This window comes from Maniola hyperantus, chromosome 14, assembly GCF_902806685.2.
Source record: "Maniola hyperantus chromosome 14, iAphHyp1.2, whole genome shotgun sequence".
In the NCBI taxonomy this organism is placed as follows: Eukaryota; Metazoa; Arthropoda; class Insecta; order Lepidoptera; family Nymphalidae; genus Maniola; species Maniola hyperantus.
In genome coordinates, this window is record NC_048549.1 from 5,780,918 (window position 1) to 5,793,639 (window position 12,722).

The window sequence follows — 12,722 nt, forward strand, 5'->3', positions numbered from 1 at the left end:
TTATGCTAAATTTGCTCATTATTCTATAGTCACAATGTGACACAAGTAAGAGCTTTCTTAACTTTTTCCGATTAGTGATACACCTAGTTTTACTATAATTTAGAAGAAATAATAAATGCTAAAATGTAAAAGGTCTATAGTAAATAATGTATATATGTGTTGAAATAATTATCTAATTGCAAAAACTAATTATTTTAAAGATATAGTGTTATAGTTCTTGGTAAAACATAGGAATATAGTAGTCCTATCAGTTGGCTGAAACTTGATCGTGTGAAAAGACAAATTCTATATCTTTGTAATTTAATGTCTGGAAAGAATTGCACATACCTATCTAATTAATTTACTTTATTACCTGTCTTTTAAAACGTGATTTTGTAAAGGGACCGCGAATTTTCTTTCGTGTATATAAATGTATAGTATGGTGTTGGGAATTCGAGGTTTGGTTAGGAATTTTGGAAATAGGATTCTGTACCTTCGTATGCTTAGTGTTAATTTGACTTAAACTCGGCTTTTCCTGTGACTTTGCCTGTAATTTTGATTTTTCCAAATGATTAACGGACCTGGATTTATTTAACGGGGTATCCGCGTTCGTTTCTGAAACCTTTTTATTAATAATGGTATAATCGTATTCATTTAACTTTAAATTCCATCGCGTAATACGTGGACCTAATTCTTTGAACTTGGGTAAATTAGAAATCAAATGAAACTTTTTACCAAAAAGATACGGCCTAAAGTATTTTGTGGCCCAGACTATTGCAAGAAGTTCTTTTTTATTCGTAGGATATTTAGTTTCACTATCATTCAAAGTTCTGGAAGAGTATGCAATAGGCATATCGGCGCCAATAGGGCCTTGCGTAAGCGTTGCACTTAAAGTGGTTTCTGATGCGTATGTAGTTAAATTTAATTCTTTTCCAAAATCTGTATATGCTAGGATAGGCATATTTTTAACAAGAATTTGACACTGTCTGAAACAATTAACGAATTCTGAATCAAAATTTAATTTCGCTCCTTTCTTCAAGCACGATGTTAAAGGCTTGGTCACACTTGCGAAGTCGGGTATGAATCTTCTGTAAAAGCCAAGGATGCCTAAAAATTCCTTAATCTGCTGGCGATTTTTAGGTAATGGGTAATTTAAAATATGTAAAACATAATGTGGGTTTGGTTTTATACCATCTGGAGAATACATGTGACAGAATGGCGTTTCGCGTTTGAAAAATTCAGATTTATCTAACTGGATTTTTAAATTGAAGTTTCTAAATCGTTCGAACGAATCTCGCAAATTAAGTATGTGTTCCTGCAAGGATGTTGAAAAAATTACAATTTTGTCAAAAAGGGTTGTACAATTTGGTAGGCCTTGAAGGACACTGTCCATAAGATCTTCGGAAATTGTATATGAATTTTGTATATCTAAAGTCGTAAAGTACAAAGACCTCCCGATTTTATCCAGAAAGTTGGTAAAATCACTCGGATTCTTTTTATCTAATTTATTAAGTTGTCGGAAATCGACAGTTAAATTACCTATATTAGAAAGAAATACATCTGGAAATTCTTTACAAAGGTTAATTAAATTCATTGTCTCCTCTGCATTTAACTGTTCTATGGGCAAACGTGATATTATGAAATCGTAATTCTGCCTATCGTCAGCAACGGTGTCAATTTCATTTTCACACCGGGTCGGCACGTATTGTTGGGAATTATAATATTGGTCCGATATATTATTATACACAGGAATTTTACGTTCCGGAGTTTCCAGTGTACTGTGTAGATTTAAGTCCACCTGTGGGCAAATTTTTGAATCAGGGTGAGGTTGGCATGGGATATAAGTGCTTGAAGGGTATTGAGGTTCTGAAGGAATGTGTTTTTGGGACATTGAGTATTTTCGTGATCTAGAAGGGAAATTCGTACCACTATAATAATTTCGCTGTGAATAAAAATAATAAGGTCTACGAGTATGCTTATGATAATTTTGAAAAAATTTAGTTCTGTTCTGTAGATGTATTATATTTAATTCTTCTTTGGCAAATTCAAGAGCAGTTTGCAGCGTGGGGGGTCTCATACACCTTACTCTTGACCCTAAAGGTTCTCTTAAACCTTTTAAGAACGTTTTAAGGGCTAACTTTTGATAGAGTGTTATTTTTACTTCGACAGTAGTTTTGACAGTTTCGTGTAGCTCTACATACGTAATAAGTGTGCAGAGTAAATTTTGAACTTTTTCGTAAAATATTTGTACTGTATCTGGACCCTGAATTAAATATGATAAGTCTGTTAGTAAGGTTATTTCATCTCGGTAATCGGAAAAACTGTTAACTAATGTATCTTTAATTTTATTCCAATCATCGGAAATTCCGTAGGCTGATATAGTTCTTGCTGCAGATCCGGTAATTTTATTAAGAATTCCGCTAATCAAGGAAAGGTTTGAAAGCTCATACTCTTGACCTGGATTTAAAAATGAGCGCACTAATTGGTCGGCTAAATTAATAAATCTCGTTAAAGTATAAGAATTTCCATCAAAATTCGGTAAAAACTTAAGTGACTTATTTATTCTATCTAACAAATCTACTTGGCTAAGTTCCGTCATTTTTTAAATATTCTAAACTATCCTACCTAAAGGTATCAAATAATTAAATTACCAAAACTCAATAAAATGAAAGTATCTACTACGCGGGTGAAAGTCGTAATAAAAAAATCGTATTAGTTATAAAATTATAGTACCCTGCGCAAAAGTTAATATAACAACCAATAAATAGGATTTCATGTACTTACAAAACCAAAGTCGCTGGCGAGCTTCGATCCATCGATTTCCAGTATGACTCGAAGTCTTCAGCGACAGCTCCTATGACAGCTGCTCCTCGTAGGTTCTGTAGTCCCGACAAGGAAGTTGACGGCGTTGACCTGATTTTAGGGGATGCACCACGACGACCTTGAACATCCAGGACTATCCTACCGACTGCGCCAGTTACGTAAGGGCGGCTACCTGGAGCGGGGGTTGAAGGCAGAAGTCCTTTTTGGTTACGAAAATGATTTAATTAGGACATTCGTGTCGATGTTGAGACACGAAGGCCTTTACTTAACTATATCTTATCTAAATTACAAATACTACTTATGCTAGATTAATGATACCTTAAAACTAACTCTATCGATTTTATATCGATTTCCCCTCTACCGTTCTGGGGTCGGTTAGCACCAGAGATCACGTACAGAGGTGGCTGCAGACCTTGATGACTCTATGTGCCGGAACGTGATGAGATGGCATATTTCCACACGTAGCTGGGCTGCTAGACGACATGTTAGCTCCCCCGGCGATGCCTGGGTTCTATATAGATAGGTAAGGATAGCTGTATCCGTAACACCCTCGATAAGTGAGTCGAACTCGCACTTGGGCAGTTTTTTTTAAAACGTATTAAGTATATTACCTATTATAATAACAAAAATGTATTTAACTTATAGCATTATTTTTAAACCTTTTTTCACATTAATATGTCGTTTATTTAGCCAAGCATGACAGTATTCTACTGAATATGTTTCGCTATAATAAAATCATAGTAGGTACAATTGATATTTTTAAATTAAATATTAACTACCTAGTTTTAAAATTTAATATTAAATATTGTTATCACTCTTTGGACATCTTGTGTTGTTGGTCTAAATCATCTTGATTTAGTTCAACATTTAAACTATTAATGGGGCCGATTCTCTTGTACACTATCTCTAAACTTAACTAAATTAACAGGTCTAAATTTAGTGCTATCCTTTTCCGCAAGCAACATTATGAAAGGGATAGCAATAGATTTAGATGTGCCATTTTAGTTTAGTTTAGAGATTGTGTACAAGAGAATCAGCCCCAATGAGTTGTTTATGATATTCTAAATAATGTACATTAGTACAAATAGTCGTCCGACTACACAAATTTCAACCCCCTATTTCACCTCTTAGGGGTTGAAAGGAGGTTCAAAAATCCTTTCTTAGCGGATGCCTACGTCATAATAGCTATGTGCATGTCAAATTTCAGCCCGATCCGTCCAGTAGTTTGAGATGTGCGTTCATAGATCACTCAGTCAGTCAGTCACCTTTTCCTTTTATATATTTAAACTAGATGACGCCTGCGACTTCGTCCGCGTGGAAATCCCGTGGGAACTATATTGTCTTGTGACTATGTCCGTCCGTCTCCAGGATGCAAGATATTTCTGTACCAAATAGTTAATAGATGATGACTGCGATTTCATCTACGTGAATTTAGGTTTAGACCCCCGTGGAAGCTCTTTTATTTTCCGGGACAAAAATAGTGTACCTATATATGTATATCAGTTCTCGGGATGCAACGTAACACATTAAAATCGGTTTAAAGGCTGTTGCAAAGCTAACCCTAAACATACCCTCAGAACTATGACAAGCAGAAATTGTAATGACGTGTTAATTGTAAAATATGACTGTACACACATGCAATAAGAATGCAATCCGTTATGGTAAGTATATTTGTCCAAACATTAATATCATGCACAGCGCACAACATATTTCTATTGACATTGGAACGTTTGGGTAGCCTGTGTACATAATATTTAAGTGCCAATGGACTTTTAAAACTTAATACATGTATTTTGTACAAGTTATAATATCTAAGTAGGTACTTATACTGATATACTTGAAATGCGAATTTCAAAAAACGATTCGGTTTTATAATATGTAAAATCCCCATCCTTTTAGAAAGTTGGTTAATAAAGGTTTTTCACATAAAAACGGACAGATTTCGTGTTACTACGGAATCCTAAAAATTAAGTTATAAGCTATATGTACGTCAGTTTTCCTGAATATTTAATTAGGTATAATTACATAATTTATAATACATGTAATTATAATGAATCTACACTATAAAGAGGTAAAGTTTGTAAGTTTGGAGGCAGGCGTTATCTCCAGAACTAATGATCCGATTCTGAAAATTCTTTTACTGGTAGGTGGCTACATTTTCATTTTCCCCCAAGGGCTATATTATATGTATGTATAGGCATATGATACACCTATAAATACTCTATATAGGCTATAAATTACATCACGCGGACGAAGTCGCCGGCAAATGCTAGTATTAAGGAAAAACGGAACCCTTACAGGATCACTTTGTTGTATGTCTGTCTGTCTGTCTGTCTGTCTGTCTGTCAAGAAACCTACAGGGTACTTCCCGTTGACCTAGAATCATGAAATTTGGCAGGTAGGTGGGTCTTATAGCTGGTATTAGGGGAAAAATCTGAAAACCGTGAATTTGTGGTTACATCACACAAAAAAAAAATTGTGGTCATGAACTAATAATTAGTATTTTCAATTTTCTAAGTAAAATAACTATATCAAGTGGGGTATCATATGAAAGGTCTTCACTTGTGCATTCTAAAACAGATTTTTATTTATTTTTATGTATCATAAGTTTTTGAATTATTCTGCAAAATGTTGAAAAAATACGACTGTAGTACGGAACCCTCATTGCGCAAGCCTGACTCGCACTTGGCCGGGTTTTTTTGGTACCTACTTCGTATTAGTACTTTTAAGACAGAGACCGTGTCTCAATATTTTTGACGATTCTACGACTTTTGTTTTCTTTTCGTTACCCTGTTGGAACGCAAAAACTAAGAGAAGCAATGTACGAGTATAAATGTATAATGTACAAAAATCAGGTGATACCCCCTAGAATATAAGTTTAAGGTTTTGTTCATTTTTTTTTAAAGAATATTAGCCATGTTAAATGACTAATATTCCCCTTTCCTCTCCAACTAAGCGTCAGGCCTGTGCTAGGAGTAGGTACGACAATAGTGCAACGGGCGGGGTTTGAACAGTCGACTTTTCGGTTTTCAGTCCACTCCTTTACCGGTTGAGCTATTGAGTTCATTGGTTTACAGTAAATCAGCACCCCTACTATAAATGCAAAAGTGTGTTTGTTTGTTGGTTTATTGGTTTGTTGGTTTCTCCTTCAATCACGTCGCAACGGAGCAACGGATCGACGTGATTTTTTGCATGGGTATAGTTAAAGACCTGTAGAGTGACAGGCTACTTTTTATTTCGGGAAATCGACGAGTTCCCAAGGGATTATTAAAAACCTAAAACCACGCGTACGAAGTCGCAGGCATCAGCTAGTTGTCATATAAAAAAAGTAATTTAAGTACCTAGGTACAAAAAAAATATTGTATGCTTTTTGGTGTTTTTGAAGCAGTTTACTTTTTAAAAAACAAGTTTTTTCTACTCAGTGTTTGCTGCAACCATTCTAATAGTTCACTCTGATTCTGATGCACAAAGAGCCATTTTAAGGCCATTGATTTTATAAGCAGCACAGGGCTGCCTATCAAGCAAATCAGTAGCTATTGTTCTATTAAATAGATTTTGCAAGAGTTATTTTTAGGGTTCCGTACCTCAAAAGGAAAAACGGAACCCTTATAGGATCACTTTGTTGTCTGTCTGTCTGTCTGTCAAGAAACCTACAGGGCACTTCCCGTTGACTCATGAAATTTGGCAGGTAGGTACATCTTATAGCTGACATTTGGGGAAAAGTTTGTAAGTTTGGATGCAGGCGTTATCTCTAGAACTAATGATCCGATTCTGAAAATTCTTTTACTGGTAGGTGGCTACATTTTCATTTTACCCCAAGGGCTATATTATATGTATGTATAGGCATATGATACACCTATAAATACTCTATATAGGCTATATATTACATCACGCGGACGAAGTCGCAGGCAAATGCTAGTATTAGGGTTCCGTACCTCAAAAGGAAAAACGGAACCCTTATAGGATCACTTTGTTGTATGTCTGTCTGTCTGTCTGTCTGTCAAGAAACCTACAGGGTACTTCCCGTTGACCTAGAATCATGAAATTTGGCAGGTAGGTGGGTCTTATAGCTGGTATTAGGGGGAAAATCTGAAAACCGTGAATTTGTGGTTAGATCACACAAAAAGAATTAAATCGTGGTCATGAAATAATAATTAGTATTTTCAACTTTCGAAGTGAGATAACTATATCAAGTGGGGTATCATATGAAAGGTCTTCACCTGTACATTCTAAAACGGATTTTTATTTATTTTTATACATCATAGTTTTTGAATTAGCGTGCAAAATGTCGAAAAAATACGACTGTAGTACGGAACTCTCATTGCGCGAGCCTGACTGGCACTTGGCCGGTTTTTTACGATGATTTTGTAAGAAAACCTATTTTACTACAGATCTGTGGCTATTGGTGCATTATGATTTGAGCAGATGGCGTTTTTAGATTCTGTTTATTCTCTCTTCATTTTGGACTTTCTTTGCGAGCTCCTGGCTTCGCGCTTTACAAAAACACCCTCTAGGGGCACCAAGGACAAGACTGTGTGGAGTCAGAGTGTTCAGATTTTGTTCTGGTTTAGTTATTATTTAGACTTTTGCATGATCTTTCTAAAGTAAAACCAAGGATTTACCAAGTGGAAACGAATGCTGGTAAAAGTCCGGAATTAACGATTATAGCACAGAATTATATCTCACAGATCAGCATTTTACCATTACTGTAAAATCTTAGGATGCACCACAGTTCAGGCTTATACTGTAACACATACAACAAATGTCAAAAAGGAGTCAACGTTTAGAGTGCTCTTATTTTTTTCAGTATTTAGCCGTAAATCTATATCTATACTAATAAATAAAATTGAAGTGTCTGTAATTTCGAAATAACAACCACAAATTACCGACCTACATTTTACTTAGGTACTTAATATTATTACAATTGCATCGATTTCATCTTCAGTTTTGATTTGTATGCCTGTTATTATCTAGCTTAGTTCAGTATTATAAGAGGAATGTGCAACATCCACATAAACTCAAGAGAGTTTCTGGGTGTCAAGCGGAAAAATGTATAATTATTATTTGGTTGCAAAAAAAAATTAAGCTCATATGGTTATTTGAACTGAAGCATAACTGATTCACACGTTTTTAAAATTTTTGTCTGTCCGTCTGTCTATTTGAATGGGCTAATCTTCGGAACGGCTGAACCTATTTTGACGGGACTTTCACAGACAAGTAGAGGATTAACCAATGAGTAACATAGGCTACTTTTGAACCGACTTTCAAAAACGGAGGAGTTGTGTTTTTTTACCTATGTATACCGAAATCTCCACGATTTCTAAGCCAATTGCGTAATTTTTTTTATTATTTGGATTCCAACTCCTCAATCCTAATGCTGCAGGAGATCTGACTACCAAAGCTTCGCAAAGGAATAAGAAACTGTCAGTTGTAAATTGATTTTGGATTACCTATAATGTAAAGACTTTATTGTTGAACTCGAAGGCACAACTCTTCAACCTAGATGCTGTAAGGAATTGCATTCCTAAATTGTGATGATCCCATAGGATTTTTAAAGAATTATCAGTTAAAATGTTTTTATGGGAGATACCTTCCATTCCGGGGATGGGTTACTACGGATAGGCTACTTTTTGTCCTGAAAAATCAAGTTTCCACAGGATTTAAAAACCTTAAAAGCAGTGGGCATCAGCTAGTCTTTACCAATAAAACTATTGGTATCACATTATATAGTTACAATGAAGAGCTTGTGTAAGTATATTTTAAACTAGCTTATCCTCGCGAATTCGTCTGTATGGATTACACAAATTTCAAACCCCTATTTCACCCCCTTAGGAGTTGAATTTTCAAAAATCCTTTCTTAGCGGACGCCTACGTCATAATAGCTATCTACATGCCAAGATTCAGCCCGATCCGTCCAGTAGTTTGAGCTGTGCGTCGATAGATCAGTCAGTCAGTCAGTCAGTCAGTCAGTCACTTTTTCCTTTTATATATTTAGATTTTTATTTAACCTTATTCAAAGTTATTCAGCAAAGTGTGATAAGGTAAATTTTTAACAGAAAACATTTGTTAGAAAATGTAGACTATCCATTATTAGGTTGTCCTTTATGCCTGCCAGTTCATAAAAACTACTTAAGTAGGTACCTATGTAGATTCAACCACTGGTAATTTTGATTAATAACAAAAAATAAGTAAGTATATTAAAAAAACTTAAATTTAGAAAAGTAGCATGTGAAAATAAATTATAAGTTCTCATTTGTATGATGTGCCATGGGTAGTGTAGGTATTGCAAAATCTGAGATTTTATAAAATACTAGCTTATGCTCGCGTCTTCGTCCGCATGGACAACACAAATTTCAAACCCCTATTTCACTCCCTTAGGGGTTGAAAAAATCCTTTCTTAGTGGATGCCTACATCATAATAGCTATCTGCAAGCCAAATTTCTGCCCGATCAGTCTAGCAGTTTAAGCTATGTGTTGATAGATAAGTCAGTCAGTCAGTCAGTCACCTTTTCCTTTTATATATTTAGACTTAGGTAACTGTTGTACAAAATAAGTTTAAAATGAACAATAAGAAAAATAGTGAGCGCCTATTTCAAACCGCCAGATAAACTTTCAGATAAATTGTCATTTTGACAGATTCCCAATAAGTGCATCACTGTCATAACATCTTTATTTGGTAGACAAAGTTTATCTGGAAGTTTTGAAACAGGCTCTGGCTCTAAGGGTTGTGAAGTAAAAGGAAACTGACTGACTGACATTTTGGGTCTATATTTTGTATGAAGGTTTTCTCTATAACATACATGGACATCGAGCATTTTCAAAAATTTCACTTGGCTTTATGCCTATTCACTCGTCTCGTCGTCGTTTATTTATTCATACGTCTTGAAGTAGTTAAAATATCATAAAATTTGTATGTACATATTTCACATTAAGTACTTAATAAAATCTTCAAGACAGGCATAATAAGTTACTTCATTACAGGTCATACAAACTTTTGGGGTAAACCACTCTTGCCTCAATATGCCTAAAATTGATAAACTAATATAGTTTACTTACTTATCATCATATTTGTTGAGTTGATTCCCAAATAATCCAAAAATCTGTCAGTTGCAAACACAAAAACAGCTCCGAACAGGAAACCCACTGCGACAGGAACAAATGCATATTGTCCTTTATCACCATAATAGCCTGACTCTTCACACATCTGTATAGCGGGCTCTAAGAGAGACCAGTACGAGGCTGCTGTCATCACACCTGCAGCAAAGCCTAACGACACATCCAGCAGCTTCCGCTAAAAATAAATGTTACTATTATTAATTAAACACTTTAATTTTCACACTATAACACAAGTAAAGAATATAGACAAATTAAAAAAATAAGAAGGAACTAGAACACAATAGGAGCTCTCATTGTTGAGAAGATTGAGCAGTGGATGGTGTATAAATATCAAAAAACAACTTAATACATAAATATACATACAATACAATAAATAAAATATAATAAACTAATATAATATAGTGTAGGTACAGATATACCATATGACAACAAATACCTATGACAAAAGAAATCATTTTCTAAGATCATCTTCGACTTGATAAGTGATTTAATAATTGTATAAAGTTTGTTTTCACTTAAATTGGATTAAAAGTTTAAGATGTAAGCAATCAAAAGGTGTAGTTACATGTTTTCCTCGTATAAAAAATACACAAGCGGCTCCTGCGGCTGTGAGACCCCACGTCAGAAGGGTCCCAAGAAGGGCCTGCGTCACAGCACCGTATCCCTGAATCATTTTTGAAATGTTTTTTTAAGTATCCAGTGTAGTTTTAAGTATTCAGAAGTAAGTACTATTTTGAACACATATTTCAAGCGGTGTTTTGTAGTAAGTCCGTGTTATCTTTCACGATCTTTTTATACCTACAATCCACATGTTTATCTTTTATTTTACTGACGTAAACTGACAGTAGTGAGTAGTGACGGTTGACACCACTGACTGACAGATGTATTTTTTTTTTTTTTGTTTATTTGAAAGTAATCAACAGCGTAAATACATAGGTAATAATTATTATTTTTTAAATCTAGGTATAACAGAAGGCCAAAAGAGATTACTTAAAATTATAATTAAACTATTTTAACAGAATTGAGTAAGAATAAATGTAGGTATATACAATAATAAATATATAATCATTATACTCTTTAGTCTTTACCAAAAGCCACTAAGCAAGAAACAACAATATTATTATACTCTTTGACCCAGTGTGACCATCGCGAAAATAGAGAATCTGCCATTTTGATGAAAGGAGATGTTTCCAGTAGGTAGGGTATTTCACATCAAGCGAGAGAAAAATCTGAAAATGTATAGACAATAAGCAATTTATTAGCAACTAGCTGATGCCCGCGACTTCGTCCGCGTGGGGTAAACAAAATTTAAACCCCTATTTTACACCCTTAGGGTTGATCTTTCACAATGAGATTTTAACATGAAATATGTCATACTGCTAATTGCAAAAATATTAACTACAAAACTTCAAACTTCTAACTTGAAAACTGACTGACTTTCATACAAACTTCGAAACCCTATTTTACCCCTTTAGGGGTTGAATTTTGAAAAATTCTTTCTTAGCGGATGCCTACATCATAATAGCTATCTGAATGCCGAATTTCAGCACGATCCGTCCAGTAAGTTGAGCTGTACGTTGATAGATCAGTCAGTCAGTCAGTCACCTTTTCCTTTTATATATACACGCTGAAATTTTAATGGTTGTTTTCCCGGAGCGAAATGATTTTGCCGTGGTATTACAATCGATTTATAAATATAAAAAAATGTCAAAAATGTCAAATTTACAATCGAGAAAAACAAACATCGAATGAGATCTCGAACCAATAGTGATACCGCTTGCGTGCAGGCTAGTTTATGCCGTATCACTTAGCACGAGAGCTTATTTTGCCCTAAATTTCTTCACTTTATTGGTTAGCGTGGTTCGAGGGGATGTACCTACCTACTATTAACGTTACGTCTAGGGAGTTACTATTATTTCTCACACTTTCGAGTTGTCGATTTTTTTATTATTATTTCAAAACAAAAACATTTTTATTTTTTAAGTTTAACTCAAAATTTCGATAGTACCTACTACTGAGGATAAATCATACTGCTGCGGGAAGACAACCATTAAAACTTCACCGTGTATAGATAAGCAAAGGAAAAATATTACTTTTAGTTTATAAAATTATATTATGGATTTTGGATGTATGAAATTCATTTTAAATATTTCAATTTTTTATCTGTTCTACAAGTATCCGAAACGCACTAAGCTGTAGCTGCCATGAAGAATCCCGACTGTGACGTCACGATGCTTGTGGTTGTAATGTCACCTTAGCACTTGTCTAACAAAATAACTAATTGTTTACGCGACTTAATTTAAATTTTTTTACTTTGTTTTCGTTTCAAATAGTAGTTAGGTATAATACCATTTAGATTCATAAATAGATTTACTCCCGTTCCCGTACCGTATATTTCATTTATTGCAGTGGAAAACCAGTTCGTAAAAGCATATAGGTAGCTCCATAGATTATCTACTATTCTCGCAATTTTAAGCCAAGTTTTTCTCCTACTTTTATCTGTTGGCACTTGAATACACAACTGTTCGGTGTTTTTGCACCAGTATTCCCACATGCAGGCACTGCACACCAATGAAAAGGTAAGTTACGCATTTTAAATTTTTTTGTGGTTTATTATCACTTTAGGCTCAAATTAAAACACTTTCAGAAAAGGGTAAAATACCCTATTGCTACATTCATACCATGCCGACGAGCGCCATTTTGGAGGGTTTTTGAACTTTTATTTACTGTTTATAGATGGACACTTTTTCAACTTTTCGCCCATGATAATTGGGTGCTCCTGGTCTCTACACTCCATACTAAGT

The 12,722-nt window shown here is 34.7% G+C and overlaps 1 protein-coding gene across 3 annotated transcripts in view; it reads right to left on the bottom strand.

Annotated features, from left to right (window-relative positions):
• Zip48C (Zinc/iron regulated transporter-related protein 48C) overlaps nucleotides 1-12,722 on the bottom strand; it is a 104,471-nt gene that overhangs the window by 89,654 nt on the left and 2,095 nt on the right. For 2 of the 3 annotated variants that reach the window (XM_069502970.1, XM_034975310.2), the window contains exons 2-3: nucleotides 10,484-10,582; nucleotides 9,859-10,093 (exon numbers count right to left, since the gene is read on the bottom strand). In XM_069502970.1, coding sequence (XP_069359071.1) covers nucleotides 9,859-10,051 — 193 coding nt within the window. In that variant the 5' untranslated portion in view covers nucleotides 10,052-10,093; nucleotides 10,484-10,582. Of the gene's footprint in view, nucleotides 1-9,858; nucleotides 10,094-10,483; nucleotides 10,583-11,044; nucleotides 11,051-12,722 lie in introns of those variants that run through there. The other variant, XM_069502971.1, reaches the window with a different exon arrangement.